We start from the raw sequence: 18906 nt of genomic DNA on the forward strand, positions 1-18906 counted from the left end.
CTCCATATTAAGTTGTAGGAGTCATTTATATTTCTGGATATTAACCCTTTGTCTATTATATATATTGCTGATATTTTCCCACAGTATGTAACATGTTTATGGTTTGTGTTAGCATACAGGAGTTATCATACAGAATGTTTGTATAGCCACTTGATATATTTACATCAATCTTTTCTTCTATGGCTTTTCTTTTTTGTTTATTGTTTTGGAAGACCTTTTTTATACAAGGCAACAACCATATTATCTTTTTTTCTCATTCTGTTACAGTGCTTTCCATTTAGGTCTTTAACCTACCTTAAACTCATTTCCTTCTCAACGTTTACATTTCTCCTATCTGGAACTCTTTTCCCCCAGATCTTCCTATGGCTGACACCTTCAGAGTCAGCTCAAATATTACTTCTTCCAAAAGGCCTTCCCTGACCACCTTAACTAAATTAACCACCCTCTCTACATTAAGATGTGCTCTAGTTTGGGACTTCCCTGGTGGTCCCGTGGGTAGAACTCTGCACTCCCAATGCAGGGGGCCCAGGTTCAATCCCTGGTCAGGGAACTAGATCCCGCATGCATGCCACAACTAAAAAGATCCCGCATGCTGCAACTAAAAAGATCCTGCATGCCGCAACGAAGATCCCGTGTGCCGCAACTGAGACCCAACACAGCCAAAATAAAACAAACAAAAACAAAAAAAGATGTGCCCCAGTTCATTACCTTGACTTATTTTCTTCATAGATCACCTCTTACTGAAGTTACCCAACTTATTTGTTTATATGTTCACGGTCTGTCTCTCCTTAGATTGGAAACTCCATGAAAGTAGGGATTTTGTCTTGTCCCCAGCTTCTAGAATACATTTAGAGTTTATTATAGTGAATTTGATATGATGTAAGGATAACTTCATTTTTTTCCAAAAGGATAGCTGATTGTCTCAACACCAGGACTTGCTCTTCTAAAGGAGCATTATTACTGAGTCGAGGATGGTTATGATTATTATTCAGTCCAGTGGTTCTCAACCTGTGGTGTATTGGAATCACACTTGGAGATTTTTTTTAAATTTAGATTTAATTTTAATTTAGATATAGATAACAAAGTACCACAAACTGGGTGGCTTAAAACAGAAAGGTATTGTCTCACAGTTCTGGAGGCTAGAAGTGGTATTGGCAGGCCATGCTCACTCTGAAAGCCCTAGCAAAGCATCCTTCTTTGTCTCTTTCTAGCTTCTGGTGGTTGCAATCCTTGACATTCCTTGACTTGTAGGTGTATCACTCTGCCTCCATCATCACATGTGTGTGCCTGAATTTCTCTCTTCTTATAAGGACCCCAGTCATTGGGCTAAGGTCCACCCTAATGTAATATGACTTCATTTTAACATACAAAGACCATATTTCCAAGTAAGGTCACAATCACAGGCTCTGGGTGGACATGAATTTTGGGGGGGACACTATTCAACTCAGTATAGAGTGTCACATTTACAAACTCTGCTTTATTAGCTCTGGAGTGGAGGCCCAGCATCCTTAATTTTTAAAAGTTTTACAGACTTGACAAATGATATCAATGTTCACCTGGAAAGGTGGACATGGGGGAAGGCCCTTTTGAAGCAGAATCTCAATCCCAGATGCCAGTAAATAAAGATACTGATGAATTTCACTCCATAAAAGTTAAAACTTTGTGAGGTAAAAAAATACCATAAACAAATTCAAAAGATCAGCAAAGGGCTTTCCTGGTAGCGCAGTGGTTGGGAGTCCGTCTGCCGATGCAGGGGACACGGGTTCGTGCCCCGGTCCGTGAAGATCCCACGTGCCGCGGAGCGGCTGGGCCCGTGGGCCATGGCCGCTGAGCCTGCGCGTCTGGAGCCTGTGCTCCGCAGCGGGAAAGGCCACAGCGGTGAGAGGCCCGCGTACCGCAAAAAAAAAAAAAAAAAAAAAAAAATCAGCAAAGCTGGGAAAACATATTTTCATCATATATGATAAAAGGCTAATTTCTTTAATTTATAATGAGTTCAGAAGAATTAACATGAAAGAGACAAAACCCGATAGTAAAATGAGCTAAAGAATAAGCAAGTAATTTACAGAGAAAGACATACACATATCAATAGAGATTTGAAAAGATGTTCAATCTCATCCATGAGTAAAGGCATTTAAATCAAAACAATAAAATACCATCTTGACCTATCAGATTGGGAAATGTTTAAAGTTTGATTGTACGTAGAACAAGTGAGGGTATGAAGAAATACTAGATACTTTCATATGCTGTTGGTGGGACTGAAGTTGGTACAACTTTTTTCATTTATAATTTGGCAATATATATCAAAATAGAACACGCACATATTCTTTGAACGTTGTGGGCTTGCTAGTGCCTCCTCAGCTATCATTTCCCACTTTTTCCTTCCCAACAATTTGTAGATTTTTATTTGTATATCTCTTCTTCCCACTCATAGCCCATGTATTTTGGGATAAACAGATCTTACTCCCAGTTCTTCTGACCACAGACATCATTAGTTCAGGGGAGGACTTGTGACCTAAGCAAGCCAATGAGGGAGAACCTTGGAAGTCCTGCTCACTGGGAATGTTGGGTCAGAGTTTTCTCTTCTCTGCTGGACTTAAAGGAAGAGATTCAAAGCCTCCATTGCCACTGGCAGCCATCTCGTGGCCACCTTGGCTAAAGCACTGGTTCTCAGCCTTCAGTGTGCATCATAATCACCTAATCTATTAAAACGTAGATTGCTGATCTCTACTCCCAGAGTTTCAGATTCTGCAGGTCTACAGTAGGGACCAAAAATTTCCTTTTCCAGGGCTTCCCTGGTGGCACAGTGGTTGAGGGTACACCTGCTGATGCAGGGGACACGGGTTCGTGCCCACATGCCGCGGAGTGGCTCGGCCCATGAGCCATGGCCGCTGAGCCTGTGTGTCCGGAGCCTGTGCTCCGCAACAGGAGAGGCCACAACAGTGAGAGGCCCGCGTACCGCAAAAAAAAAAATTCCTTTTCCAAGAAGTTCCCAGGTGATATTGATGCTGCTGGTCCAGGGACCACACTTGGAAAACCAGTTGGATAAAGTAGGGACTGTACAGCAGAGAGACTTAAAGAAACTGGGTAGCTCTAGCTCACCCTACCGCTGGAGTTGTGTTTTGCTACTTGTAACCAAAAGCGCCCTAACCAATATACTCAGCAATCTCGTACTAAAAATTTACCCTATGGATATACTTGCAGAAGTTTACCAAAATATATGCCCAGGGATGATCATTGCAGCACCGTTTGTAATAGCTAAAACTGGAAGCAATCAAAGTACTTGTCAATGCTATACTCTCACTTCATCCCAGCTTACACTTCTCCCTCCCTGTGTCCTCCAGTCCATCCTCTACCTCTGCGTCTTTATTCCTGTCCTGTCCCTAGGTTCATCAGAACCTTTTCTTTTTTTTTAGATTCCATATATATGTGTTAGCATACGGTATTTATTTTGCTCTTTCTGACTTACTTCATGCTGTATGACAGATCAGACAGAGGTCCATCCACCTCACTAATACAGCAGAAACTAACACAACATTGTAAAGCAATTATACAGCAATTATACTCCAATAAAGATGTTTAAAAAAAATCTGGACCTCAAAGTACTTGTCAATAGGGAATTGATACATCTGATGGAATCATCCATCTAATGGACACTATGTAGTGTTGAAAATTATGAAATATTCTGTGCATGCTCATAGAAAAATATCTCTAAGATATATTAAATATAAAAATCATGATGATTAAAAGGGAGTAATTCATACTTTTTAAACAAAAGAATAAATAAACAGATATGCAGGTATATGCTTAATTGTTTCCTGGAAGGCTAATTTTGATTAAGAATGGCTATATTTGAGGAAAGGAGTTGAAATTGAGGTGGTGCTAGAAGTTCTTCAGTCTTCATTTTGTATATTTTTATTCTGTTTGAGTTGCCTAACCTTAGGTAAACTTTCCTTTTTTTCAAAAAAGAAAATGTCATTTGGAGTTATCTGGGCAAGGCATAGGCCAATTTTAATTTCCCTCTTTGTGTTTCTGTATTGAAGAAACTAATAAATGTTATGTTATTTTTTAAAAGATTAAATCATGAAAAGGTGAATGGAAAATTAAAGACTTCTCAGGTATTCTGATGTGCAGCTAGGCTTGAGCACCACTAACATGGTGCATAGGTTATAAACTGGTGAGGACTTATACCTATCCAGATTGAGACTTAACTGGGGAGCTACTAATTATACTTTAATGTGCATATGAATTACCTAGGGATCTTGTTAAAATGCAGATTCTGATTGAATAGATCTTAGGTGGGGCCCAATATTCTGCATTTCTAATAAGCTCTCAAGTGATGCTAATGTTGCTGGACTACTGATCACACTTTGATAGCAAGAACAAAGAAAGAGGAAAGGAGGAAAAAGAAGGAAGAGGAGGGACCATGAAGATGGAGAGGAAGGGACAGATATGAGACACTGCAGAATGATTGGGCATATGGAAAGAGGAGAGTCTGAGGTGATGAGGTTTTTGGTCTGGGTGATGCAAAGATAGTAGTGACATTAACCAGAGATAGAGGAATCAAGCTGGAGGAGGAGGAAGTACAGGAAACAATGAAGGAGTGTAAGACTTCACATTTAAACATATTGAGTTATGATTTTTCTGGGAGAGTATTATGTGGACTTGTCCAGCAGATCATTTGAACTCTGACTCTGCTCAGTAAAGTTCACATAGAGGTAGATTTGAGACTCATCTGTATAAAGGTAAGAGCTGAGACCATGGGATAGGATGAAACTGAACAGGGAGAAAGAATAGTGAGAAGATGGCTGAAAACAGAAACTCTGAGAAATGCTAATCTTAAGAGACATGCTAAGAAGGAAATGAAAAAGTAGTTGGAGAGGCAGTACAGAAGACTAAATATCCTGAAGGGCTTTCCTACTAAAGAACAACTAGATCCTGCATAAAAAATAATTTTTATTGTATTGCTGGATGTGTGAGTTAGCAACTGCTGCATAATAAACCAACTCACAACTCAGTAGCTTGAAACCAAACCATTTATTGTTGCTCATGAGTCTTGGTGCTCTGTTGATCTGCACTAGGCTAGGCTGATCTTGGCTGGGCTCATTCATGTATCTGTGGTCTGCTGGTGGGTTGGTTGGTGGCTGACAGGTCTAAGCTGGTCTGGCTGGATATAGCTAGACAAATGGGTCTCTCATCCTCCAGAAGGCTAGTCCAGGCTCATTCCCATGGTAATTCCAGGGGTCCAAGAGAGTGAGCAGAAGCACGCAAGGCTTAGAACTGACATAATATCACTTCTGCAACAGTCTATTGATCAAAGCAAAACATAAGACTAGTCTAGATTTGAAGGGTGGAGAAACAGATGCCATCTCTTAATGGGAAGAGCTGCAAAAGGTGTAGATACAGGGAGATGTGAACAACTATGGCCATTTTTGTAATCAATTTATCATGCTGGACTTATCAGAAGTAAAAGGAGTCTTTAAAAAGCAAGCAAAATACAGCAAGCAAGCAAACAAACAAAGCCATGACAATAGTAATAAACCCCACTGAGCTGGCTAGGGAGAGCAGGGCACTTGAGGACACTTCCAAAAATGGAATAGAGGTAGTTCCTCGGAAAATTGAGGTGCTGTTACTGGAAGAAATGAGGAAAGGCTGCTGGTCACGTAGGAAAACAAATAGACATCTGCTTCAGAATCCAAGAATCTAGCCTTTGTCATGAGAAAATTCTAGGAATACTTTAAATTGACACAGAACAGCCTTGTCTTTTTGGTCCTTGAAACCAGTACGCACATGAGGCAACTTTTAGGAGTTTGAGCTTGGACTCAAAACCAGCATGTCAACTGTGTCTTCTTAAGGTATTGAAAGTGTTTTCACATCCACTAGCTTGTGTAACTCTCACAACTACCTATAAGGGAGGTAAAGCAGGCATTATTATTCCCATTTAATACTACTTCTAAAAGTAATTTTGTCACTATCTTGTAAAAGTGAGCATTTGCATGCCTTCGGTCCCAGCAGGAGACATGTGCACAAGCATACACGGCAACATTAATGGAAATAAGCCATATTTCCATTGGACAGAGAATGGGTAGATAAATTGTAGTATATTCACACAATGGAATACTATACAGAAGTGAAAACAAATTAACTACAGCTACAGCAGTAATGTGTTTGAGTCTTAGAGGAAAAAAAAGTTGGGTGAGAAAAGGAAGTTGCAGAACACTACATAAAAATAACATTTTTATAAAATTATAAAGCAAGTACAACCTAACAATATATTGTTTAGGAATAATTACATATGTGATGTAACTATTTAAAAAGAAACCAAGGGAATGAAAACTAAAAGTCAAGATACCGGTTACCTCTGGGGAAGGCAGAGAGATGGAATAGTTCTTAGGTTGGGCAGTGGACTCATGAGTGTTCATTTTATTATTGAATTTCATTAACATATGTTACATGTATCCTTTTGTGTTTATCAAATAGTGCATAATTTTTTTAAGTAGTCAAAAAAGGAAAGAGAAATAGCAGAGAAATGTCAGGGAAGCCAGAGAATTTCAGGAAATGGGTTGTGTTTCAGTGTCAATTACTGTGGAAGTCCTCAGCAAGATGCCTGTATGAAAACCCTGGACTTGGTGACTGGGAGCACACTAGTCGCCTTTGGAAGCAGCCACATTCAAATGGGAAGGGCTGATGCCAGATTACAGGCTAGGAAGAAATGTGTTATGAGGAAATCAGGACTGGGAGCGTAGACAAGTCTTTCATCTACTACCAACCCTCCCACCCCCACCAAACCCATAACAGCTAACATTTACTGAGGCTGAATTATATGCCAGGCATTTTACATACACTATGTCATTTAATCCTCATAACCACCCCCACAGGGTGGGCTAGGGGAGCTAAACTCAATGCTTGTGTTACCACAAGATTATATCCACTTCAGCCCACATGCAGAGAATCCCTATGACACTGGAATGGGAATGAATGTTTCACTATTCCATTACAAATTTTAGGTATACTGACTCAAGTGGTTAGGTAATGGCAACCAGCCAAAAGGCAATGAGTCAAATCTACCCAGAAATGGGTCATTTCTCCCTGTGATGCTATTATTGCGACTCACCAAACTTACCTCTCCCTTTTTCCAGGGACATAGTAGAACTGTACTTTTCCACCTCTAGGAAATTAGGTGCAACCATGTGGGCCATCTCTTTGGGCAATAAAAAGAGAGAAGTGATGTGTGACATTTTAAGCTTTAAGAGTCAGTGTGTATTTTGGTCACATTCCTTCCCAACTCAGTGATGCGGCTTCTGCTGGTCTGAGTTATCAAGTGGCTTCGGATGAACAGAGATCCCCTGACAACACATGTTGGACATAATGAGCAAGAAGTATACCTTTATTATGTGAGATTTGGGGGTTATTATAGCAGCAAAACCTAGCCTATCCAAACTGATACACTCCCCTTTTCTAGAGTTGAAGATTATAAATGTGTAAGGACTGAATAATAAGATGAAAATGTTTTAAAATATATAAAATAAACTGCCTAGAACTCTTTCTGGCACATAGTAATCCCCCGATAGATGACTTTCTGCATTTGCTCCTAATAAATGAGCACAGAATTTTCGTATTTCTCACACACAAATAAAAGACTAGTTGTAGAAGAAATAAATAGAAGACAATGTTCCAGGCTCACATTATTCCTAATACTTGTGATTTTAGAAGAGATATTTTCATTCTTGGTCACTTTATCCCTTAAGTCCATGAAAAAACACAGTTGACGCTGCTTGGGTCATATACCCATCCCTGCACTCGGGGAGGTGAAGCCATGTTGTGACTGATGGTCAACCCATCCCTACCCCAAGATTGGAAAGAGCAGTTCCCCAAAGGAAAAAGAAAAACAAAAAACTGCACTTAACTGCTGCCAGAAAGAGGAAGGAATGCTGAGGAGGCAGAAATAAGAGTTATCTACTTAGTCAAAACATAGGTTTAGAACCCTGGTTTTTATCACTTATTAGCTGTGTGTGAACTTGGGCACCACTGAACCAGTTTGCTCGTGTGTAAAGTGAGGATAGTACTTACTTTGCAGAGTTGTTTGAAGCTTAGAAACAGTGTACAATAGCTTAGTACTATGCATGGTACCTAATAGGTCCTCAGCAAACAGTAACTTTTAAAAGCCAAATGCTAAGGATTTCCCACTATTAAGTTCTGAGTCCCAACACTCAAAGATCAAAGGTTAGGAAAAGACATCTATAGCCATAATGAACCAAATACAAAACAAATTTTTACAAATGATAGTTTTCATTTAAGGGTAAGTATTTACAAGTTTCGGTAACCTCTAATGCTCGCCTTTAGGTTCAGCTGTTTCCTTTTGTAATCTGTACACACAAGGCACAGAGCAGCCAGGGAGGCCAAGACCAGCTAGCAACACTCAGCAGAAGCAGTAAGGTAAGAAGAATGCCCTAGAGTCCTGGCTTCAGACTCTGCTCCAAGCATCAGTCTATTGCTCAAAGGTGACTCAGAACTCTTTTTCTTTTTTTTGAGAGCCCCATTTAAAAGCACATTTAAATGCATATCATTCAGTGATGAAACTTCATATTCAATCTTCTTGTGTTTTTGCCACCAACACATCCTCTGCCTCAAATCTACAATCTGTTTTGCACCAGGGAACATTTTCAAAGGTGTTTTAATTGTCCTTGATTTAGTCATCAAACATTTCTAAGTACATGCTCGGTGGTAGATGTCAAGAAGACAAAGATGGTCAAGTTTAATCTACTAGCAGAGATGCAGCGAAGTGCTACAGGGACTGGCTGTGGGGAGTCCGTACAGGGGTCCCTAGTAAGAGATCTGGAAAAGAATCACAAAGATATGAGCTGAAGCTTAGGGGAAAAAGTTGAGACTGCACCAGAGACAGGGGAGAGAGGTATTCTAGGCAATGGTACAAGCAAATGAGAAGAAATGGATATTAATAGCTTAATGTGTGTAGGATGTGATTTAGTGTTGCTGGAATGAGTTGGGGTGGCAGGAAATGAGGCTGGAGAAGTGGTCAGGAGCCAGATTATGAAGGGACCATGGAAATGGGCATGCAGCATGTTAGAAGGACAGATTCCTCTGGAAGCTGATAAGCATGGTGGATTAAAGCAGTGGTTCTTAACGTCTCTTAGGTCATAGACTTCTTTAAGTAACTAACAAAGGTATGGTCCCTTTCACTGGGAAAAGGTACATACACGTAGACACAAAATTTGCTCACAGTTGCTGGTTAGGAGTAAGACAGAGGAGCAACTGCAACAATTTAGGTGAGACATGAGGAGGCCTGAACTAAGCCACAGCAAGTGGGGAGAGAAAAGAGATAGATGTGAGAAAGAGAAAGATGGTTGAGTGTTACCAACAGATCTTGTCACAAATTGGATTTGAGAAATGATGGAAAGAAAGACATGCATCTAGGATAACTCCCAGGTTGGTTTGTGGTGTAGACAACTGAGTAGAAGGTAGTGTCACTCATGGAGAGGAGCAGGCTTCAGAGGAGAAGATGGGTTCAGTTTGGGAAATGTCGAGTCAAAGGTGCCTTTAGAACATCCAAATAAAGAAGTTCAGCAGGAAGCTAAATATGCCCTTCCTTTTCTTGTACTGGTTCTCTTGCCCTGATATTCAACTACAAATAGGCTCCTAAATCTCTGTGCAACACTTCTGAATTGAGACAAGTATATTCCCCATTTGCCGAAAGGAGTCCAGAAATGGGAGAAGAAATTAAACTTCGCACACCCAAAATTATTTCACATTTTTTTTTACTAAAAGAATAGACTTTTATTAAGCACTGTAAGTTTCTTTCCATCAGCATTAACAGAACAACAGACCAATTTCCATCACAGAACAACTCCTGAGACATTTTCATTCCTTTCTGAAACACTTTCCTTAATTCCTGCAGTTTCTCCTAAGAAGCATCCATTCAAACTTACATTAATAAACTATGGAGCTTTTGTGGTGAGGTGGGCCAAAAAGGCAGGGAATTTGGAAGAGAAATACATATTATCCATCCACTAAACACACTGTCAAGAGCACAGGAGAAGAGATACTACCACAGGAAAAAACAATGAAAGATTTTACTTTTGTCAATAACATCATTTATCAGGGAGCACTAAAAATCAATGACTCCTTGAGTTAGTTTCTTTACCTAGTATGTTATTCTAAAAATAGAACAGAATAGAATAAAATAAAAGGTAGATGGGGAAGTGTCTTCTGGGAAGTAACTAAAATGAAGTCATCAGATTTTGCAGGGTTATGAGAGATTAATAAAATCTGAAATATTTAATTTGTTGCATTTACATGAAAATTCACTAGTCATTAGTTACTACCAACACAGACAAAAAGAGCATCTATAAAAGTACAAGGGCAATGTCAAAAGCTGCAGTGGGCAACCTAGCATAGGATTTTTTAAATTTTGCTTTTACCTTGGAAAAGATGATTTTGTAAAAAAAAAATATATGAAGTTATTTTCTTAGAACATCAAAATAACCTCTGATAATACTGAAGATAATTAGCAGTAACAGGGGAATAGGGGAATACCTGCAGCAGCAGACTACTGCAATAAGCCAAGGGAAAAGAAAAAGGAAAGTCAAATAAAAGAAGATGCCAAAGTCACAAGAGGGAGAAAAATATTGGGTGACACACAGTGGAACAGTGAAAACTTACCCCCACCCAAAACCCCAAGCATATTTAGGAAATATGCATCAGGAAGTAAACAAGTATAATGATTAAACCTTAGTAGAATTATACTAACTACTTTAAACTGTGGTCTACTTGTACTGTCATTTCAAAGTGGGGTGGGGGAGTCTTAGAGGCTGAAAGGGTAGCACAGACAGGCCCACAGGAGCCTTCTAAGGTTCCAGCGGACTGGATCACTATAACCAAACAGTTACTTCCACATTCTTTCTACCCTACATAAGCATCCCTCCCCCCACCCCCCTCCTTAACCACCCTTCCTAATGCCTTACCTGGCTGTTTTTCTCAGTGATTAAAAACAAGTTAATGTGACTTGGCCAACGATGCCAGGAAATCAAGATGGAGACAAAAATCAAATATCACTAGCCAAAGCAAGTGCCATTTCTTGGGCTATAAAGTCTACCCAAAGTCCTACTGGCTCAGAATGAAAATGATACAAGTGAGCAGAAGTTTATCAGGCCTGGTCCAGACTAGACTGGCCACTGAATAAGGGTGGGAGTTATAGGCTGACCCCAATACACACCAGCAGAAATCAAGAACTGAAAGTCCTTGGGGATCAGTGGCTATATACATCCAGGGTGCTTTTGCTTGTGGCCCTAAAAGGTAAAGGGGTCATTTCTGGGGGTTCCCATATGATGCATGAATTTGTTCAAGAAAGGCCACATCATAGTCAGAAATTGAACCTCAAGTGAAGGATGACAGTCTCTTCAAGTGGTACTCACAGCAAAAAGCAGACTCATGTTCCCTAATTCGAAAGAAATTAGAAAAAGTTAATCTTGCAATTAGAAAAAGTTAATCTTCCAGTAATAAACCTTAGTCTTTCTGGCTTCTAAATTGTATGTTTTGGCAGATAAATTAAAACATGGCCCTTTATGGTTCTTTCTTGTAACCTTACAAACCCAAAATCCTGAATCCAAATAAAAATCAAAGTTGGAAGTGAGACACTTGTTTCATCCTGGGCCAGGCTAGGAGAAAGTAGAGGTGTGTGGAAGGGAGAAAAGCAAGCCGTTTGGCAAACTGGAATCATCCCTGTCAAAGCAGCAATTTTACTTCTCACAGTGAATGCCTACAAAATAATAAATCTTCTTAATGCTGTGAGAGTTAACAATACTGTCACTTGATTGTGTCAAATAGATTCAAGATTCACAGAAACAGCAACTGAAGAAAATGCCTTTCCATATTACTCCAAGTACTTCCTATTAGAAATCGGAGCTAGTTAGCTATTTAATTTAACACAGCTCAGTGATTCTGGTTACTTTTAGAGCTCCAAAGGACTCCTCCCTCTGTGGCTCCAGAAAGAAATTTCCAAGCCATCTAGGTTCGCTACTAAATCCTTCTCTTGCTGGATACAGAAGTCCTAACCTTCAAGATGTTGTGAAAGTTTGGGCAGGTTAGGAGAAGAGCGGGAACCAAATTAGGGGAGCCAATTCCATAGAGGAGGTTTTTGTACACTTTGTTCTTGGTTATATCTGGCTGGGTATGCATTCTTGTCATCCTGCTTTGGTTTATGTAAGAAGTGTCTGGGCAGGGGGAAAGGCATTCTATTCTAGACCTCCCTCCCCCTGCAAGTTGTGGGTTCTCTTAAATTGGGCCAGACTAGGATAAAACAGTCTGAGACTGTCTTCAGTCTCTCATGACGATACACTCATTGTTAAGTGGGTAGTGAGCAAACAGCCTTCTGGTTGTCTGGAAAAAAATCACCAAGGACCTACTCTGGGTTAAGGTACATGGGGTTTTTCAAAAAGAGAGAGAACCCTGCTAGAAGTCTAGTCAGTTGTATTCCTGTAGAAATGGTACTTCTTGGGCAAGAATATCACAAAGCCCAAAAGGAAGTGTATGAGGCTGGAAGCCTCAACTCCTGAACGAAGACACAATGCTAATCTGTTGCAAGCCATGTTCCCATCTCTCATACTGTTGAGGAGGGAAACTGGAAGTGCAAGGTTGTCTCAAGAGTATCTCCAGAAAGGGGGAACAGCCTCTTTGTCCTGGACAGATTCTGGCCTCACTTGGGGGCTGGGAACCTTTTACAGAATACCCCTATAGGCCCGGGCCAGAGTCCTCTGAAGTCTTCCTTGCAAAGCAAATGAAAAGATCCAGTAGTCAAAATGTCAATGAACAAACGAAACAATCTAGGTATGTAAAATCAAATTGCCGATTTCCTCACACTTCCCTACCCCATCTTTCCAATGTTAGTCCTCTCTCCTTCAGGGATTAATGACAATAAATTCTAGCCTGAGGCCAGTTTGATCCCAGAGTTTCAGATGAGATTTCCTCCAAACTGGCTGCAAGCCCCGGTAATTACCTCCCATCCCCTTTCTCTCTCCCAACCAGGCTGCTCCTTCATAAGGAAATGCCCAACTTTTCCCAATCCTATTCCAACCTCCTGTTTTTACCATACGGGATGTGAGGACTCTGTTCAAGATTAGGCTTGTGACAACCCAACTGTTTGTTGTTCTGAACAGGCAATCTCTGGAAAGTACTTTTTGTCTGCTTTAGAGAAGCCCATCTTCTCATAATTGTGATGGGCTTTGACTTAGTAAGGATTTTAAAATGTGGTCTTTTGAAACCTACCACTCCATAGCAGTGGAAGCATTTCTGGGAAATTCAGTAATCTTCTGGGACATCATCATGTATGTATGTGTGTGCATGTATATAAATATATATATACAAAATATATATATTTATATTTATATATACATACATACATACACATATATTTATATATATATAAAATATGTATAGATAAATAGATTTGTCTCTTTATATAAAGGGTATGTGTATGCATATAGATACATGCATTCATATATATATATCTATCCAAACATCCATACACAAACACACACACACACACACACACAAGCATACACAATCTTTTGAGTTCCCTTTCGTACTCAATTTCATTATATTGATTCCACCCTTTCAGGGTGTGGGCAGCAGGGAGTGGGTGAACTGCACCACATCTTCTATTTTACAAACAATTCATTAGTTCAGAGGCAGGAAAAATCTGCCCAGTACTTTTCTGATTCACTTGAATCCCCCAGTACAAAGGCCATTGGTAGTTATTTTAAGTGTATAAAATTTTAAAAAAAATTAAAAAAATAAAATAACCAATACTACCTCACTTCCCTGAAAACGTCTACCTATCTGATTGTCAGGTCAGAGCTAGAGGTGGTAGTATAAACTCCTGGCAGAGGTGAATGGGGAGAAAGAGTTAGAAGATGTGGATACTGATTATATATGAAGGCCCTACTATTTCATAAAGAAAAAAGCAAGTTAGGAAGCCATATACTCAGAAAACCAAAGCTGGAACTTCTCTATAGGGCCTTATGTGATGACATCCGATAGTCACTGCCTTAATAGGCTTCCAGGGGACGTAAAGAGAATATTGGCACTATATATTCAATTTGAGAACAGGAACTATGCTTGTTGCCATTCAAATTTGATCAGAGCTTCCCTAGAAGCAGACCACTGAGTCTGGAAGCCCAGAAAAAGACAGGGAAGGGGAAAAGATGGATATAATAGAACACCCCATCCAAATTCTGGATGAAACTAGGGTAAGCATTTTATGTCCTCCTCTAACTTGGGCCTAAAATCAGAAAAGTATAGGTTTTCCCCTCTTCCTGATCTGCTGAAGCCATCTTCTGCTTGTTATTCCTCTTTCTGTTGTGCCACAGTTCCCAGCTTTTGCTCTCGTAAGCGGCTCTTCTCACCATTCTTCACGGGGAAGTAGCGGTTACCATTATTACACACACTGCTGTCTCTGGTTAAGGCACACTGTGATGGAGCTGCAAGATGATCATTCTTCTCTTCCTTGATCAATGTGCCATTGTTTCCATTTACCTGTGAGCGAGACCGACCTTGATGAGGCTCCAGGGATTTAGAAACTCCATCTGAAGTGCTCTGTCAAAAACAGAGATATTCAGTAGAAATGGTAATCCCAAACTGGCTGATCCTTCCCAAGCACGTTTATAAGCTAGCCTGCAGAAACTGCTTCAGTTCTTCAAAAACACCAGAAAGCCCAAAGCTTGTTAACACCTAGTACACTCTGACACTGTCTGGACAACTTAGGGTGACAACAAATGGATCTGACTCAAATCCAATGGCAATGACAACACAATAATGACAGAGCTACTGTTTACAAAGCTTTACAATATATTTTTTTCAAATGCCAAAAGGGACCCTAAATGGTAGATATTATGATGCCCCATTTACAGATGAGGAAGCTGAGGCTCAGAAAGATTAAAGTAACTTGCTCAAGGAGACACAGGTAGAAACTGGTGGGGCCAGGATTGCACTCCAGGTTGGTCAGCCTCTAAAGTTTACTCTCTTAACTTCCACGCAACGCTGTCCAATACTGACAATTGGACATGTAAATGAAAGGAAAAGAAAACAAATGATAAGATCTATGTGCAATATTCCATAGAATTTTTCATAAGTAAAAACAATGATCTGGTTTTCTTTTAATTTCAGAAATGTAACTGCTCTTGAAATGCTAACACCATGAACTGTATTACCTTGAAAGTGCAGTACTGGCTCTCAATGAATATTATTAGGAATAATAACAGTGGTTGGGCATGCCAGGTACTCTGATGTTGGTTTCACAGATAAGAAAGACAAATGAGGCTTGAAAAAGTAAAATAACTTGCTCAAGGTCACTGGCATGCCTAGACTTGCATCCAAGTCTGTTTGACTCCAAAGACATTGTTCTTTCCACTAAGACACAACACATAATGGAAGTCTAATACCTGTTGAATTTGTGGTCAATTATAAATAATAACTATTAATATTTATTGAGCACTTCCCATGTTCCAGGTTCTGTGTTAAACACTACATATATCATCTCATTTAATACTCAAAATAACTCTATGAGGTAGGTACCAATTCTTCCATTTTTACAGATGAGGAATTTAGAGCACAGAGAGGTTAAGTAATTTGCCCAAAGTCACAGAACTGGTAAGTGGCAGAGCCAGATTCAAAGCTACATCATTTGGCTCCAAAACCTACACAACATGTGCGTTAACTGTGAAGTGTTTCTCAAGAACCTGGAAATAAGATGAAACTAGTAATGGATGGAATTAGCCATGTGAGGTAGTCAACAAAGAAATAAAAATGTAACAAGTAAGTGACTGAAGAACTTGAGAACACACAAAACTCCACTGACCTAGGAATAATCTCAAGAAGACAGAACTGTAATGTAAGAAGATTTAATAAGCTGCAACAATTAATTATCTCAGATTTTGGAGAAAGGGCAACTGAACAGAAAAAGGAGAGTCAGCAAGGCAATCAGCAGCAGCTCTGTCTAGGGAAGATGTCTTAGCTAAAAACAAAGTCAACGTGAGGCTTTCCCTGGCCTTCCCTGGGCTACTTCTAGAGTAGATAACAGTACCCCCAGAAATCTTAGCTAAGAGAAACTTAAGATCATCTACCATCCCTTGTTTTCCCTCAGTTTCCCCATCTGTAAAATAGAGAGAATGATAGTATCTATTTCATAGGTTCCTATAAGGGTTCAATGACATACTCCATGTAAAGCACTTAGAACATGTTGTAGAACATGTTGTGCCTGGCACATTGTAAGAACTCAATGCCAGCTAATGTTACTGTTCTGATTCCATGCCCCCAGGCAAACTTCTGATACCATGGCCTCCCTTTCAGCTTGCTCTTAGAGAGAGAAAGCTCCGGTAGACATGGTTAAGAGCATGCATACAAGAGTCAGCCAGGCCTAGGCCTGAATCTTATCTCTAACAATTAGAGTTGTTATCCCGTTTCAGAATTAGCACAGCACAGGGCTTTGGAATCAGTCAGCTCACGCTGGAATGTCAACTCTAATACTAACTTGATGGGTAATTTTGGGCAAGGTGCTTCATCCCTCTGAACCTCAGTTTTTTCCTGTTTAAAATGGGAATAATAAATACATGTATTTATGAGTGACTGGAAAAAAGTGTACAATATATTACAATAATTATTTCTTCTCACTGTAAATCAGTACTTTATCTTTCACCCCCTCCCTTCTCTTCCCTTCCCCCACTCCTTTAGCCATATCCACATAGCTATTTCTGTGATCTTGGTTAATGTGAGTCAACCACTTACAGATGGATCCACTATTATTGTACCAAAAATATCAGGTTTTTCAGACTGTATGCCTACTGATCAGTCCCTGAATCATGGTGAATTCATCAAGGCTGCACTACCTTATGGGAGACTATCTGAGTGACTAGTTTTCCTGCCTGGTGCAATCCCTTTTTGCTTACTGAGCAGCTTCTGGAAAAAGCTGAAAAGCTTTGGAAAAATCCAAAGTCACTGCTTTCTGGCTTTGGAGTACATTACAAAATGCTTTGTGTGGGGGACTTACCATTGTAGTTCCATTTGGGGCTCAAAATAACATTAAAGCAAATTTGTATTCCTTGAGAAAACATTAGACAATGGGAGTTAACATGGATGCAATGAGGGCTGGTTGTATACATGAGAGCTGAGCTGGGATTGAGGGCTGACAATAAAATTGCCTTGCAATATGGTCTAATCAGTGACCCTTGTGAGGATTAGAAACCACATATAAAATGTCTAGTAGATGGCTTGGAAGAAAGTAAGCACTCAAGAAATGGTAGCTACTATACTATGAGGAGCCCAGCAGTCTGAGGCCATTACAAGATTTTGGATCACTACAGGGGGAAGGGGGGATGCCTATCGAAGACCAGTGAGTTTAAGATCATTCTGAACCATTAAGAGTAAGCAGAATGGCGATGTCTCCTCCCCTCCCATCATCAGCAAAGGCAAAAGTCCAATTTTCTAAGCATCTCTGGTAGCCCCTCAGAAGTTCAGGCATGCTGGTGGAGTCCCACTGTTAACTTCACTTTGGTCCCTTTATGGCTGCATGTAGTGCATACTATGCTAAGTGTAGGTGTTTAGGACACAGTACCTGGTTTCTATCTTGTGGTCTCACTCAGGGAAAAGGATGACACTGCAGCCCTGTGGGAAGAGCCTGGGCAGGTTAACCCTCATTAGACTGCTAGAGAGCAGGCGGATGAAATCAAATGCTGGGAGAAGCTATGAAAGCTCCCAGGTTTCCATGCCTGATCTCTTGCAATAAAAAAAAACAAAAACAAACAAACAAACAAACAAAACAAACGACAAGAGGTATCAAACAGAAGCTAGATCATCTCAAAAAGGTACTTACTTGTTTATTTCCTTTTTTATGTCCTTTGGATCCTCTACCAGTCTGCTCTTTTCCATGCCTTTAGAAAGTGGGGGGAAAAGTGATCATGAGGAACACATAAAGCCTGTACCTCCATTTTCACTTAGTTAACTACTCACCTCCTCTAGGAAGTTTGACCCTCTTAAGTTAGATGCCTCTCCTCTGTGTTACCACTGTAAACCTCTATCTCTGTCATTTCTATGTCATACCGAATTGTCCTGTGTCCCAAGTCCTCCTCTAGGGCAAAAACTTTTTCATCAAGGCAGGGCATTTTTATATGTTTGCTGAACTCAACTGAAAACTGGCTTTAAAAATGCAAAGTTAGTTAATGCCTCTTACCTTAATAGAAGGGTTGAATAGCTGGGCATTTTCCCAAGAGCACCTTGATTGACACTAGCTTATACCAACCTATTCAAATACATACCCCTTTCCCGGCCCACCGACAGAAACCACTTGCATGCCAAAGGAGCCATGACCCCTGGAGGATCTGCTGCCAGCCCACTGGCCCACAACCATCCCGGCAATCTCTAGTTTTCCTCCTTGGGGTGGGATTGGATGGAGACCTGGGAAGAGAGGAAGAATGGTAAGTGCACGGTAGGATAAGAGGTGGAACAAAAGATCTACAGCCCACCTACTCTGTGTATTTCCATTTCTCTATGATAAAAAGACTGTGATAACAACAAAGGGTCATGGTGGAAGCAAATTTTGGAAGAGGGTGTTGAAGATCCGTACATATCCACTTTAGCAAGTGGGGTGCGCCTGATTCATTTTCCAACTACAGAGCCTGCACACAGTAGGCATTCAATATTTGTGGAGAGAGAATGAGGTCTTAAGATCTAGCTATTGGAAAATTATAGGCCAAAACCACTTTTGATTCAAATACATGTCACTACACACTGGAGGATTAGCCAAACAATCAAACAAAACAAAAAATAATGAAACCAAAGTAACAGTAATTTATGATTAAAAAGTAAGAATAGCAACAGTTGAAAACCAGAACCAATTCAAGACAA

General features: G+C 40.1%; 1 protein-coding gene across 10 annotated transcripts in view; it reads right to left on the reverse strand.

The window, feature by feature from the left end:
• The window catches only part of FAM120C (family with sequence similarity 120C), a 330565-nt gene that overhangs the window by 178602 nt on the left and 133057 nt on the right, over positions 1 to 18906 (reverse strand). For 3 of the 10 annotated variants that reach the window (XM_033414810.2, XM_033414809.2, XM_004284764.3), the window contains 3 exons: positions 18318 to 18456; positions 17876 to 17933; positions 9764 to 14604 (listed from right to left, as the gene is read on the reverse strand). The exons of 4 other annotated variants lie outside the window; for them this stretch is intronic. In XM_033414810.2, the coding sequence (XP_033270701.1) occupies positions 14353 to 14604; positions 17876 to 17933; positions 18318 to 18456 (449 nt within the window). In that variant the 3' untranslated portion in view covers positions 9764 to 14352. Of the gene's footprint in view, positions 1 to 9763; positions 17668 to 17875; positions 17934 to 18317; positions 18457 to 18906 lie in introns of those variants that run through there. 3 more of the 10 variants (XM_033414808.2, XM_049704588.1, XR_004479548.2) reach the window with 3 other exon arrangements.

The sequence above is a fragment of the Orcinus orca genome, chromosome X (assembly GCF_937001465.1).
Source record: "Orcinus orca chromosome X, mOrcOrc1.1, whole genome shotgun sequence".
NCBI classification, from domain to species: Eukaryota; Metazoa; Chordata; class Mammalia; order Artiodactyla; family Delphinidae; genus Orcinus; species Orcinus orca.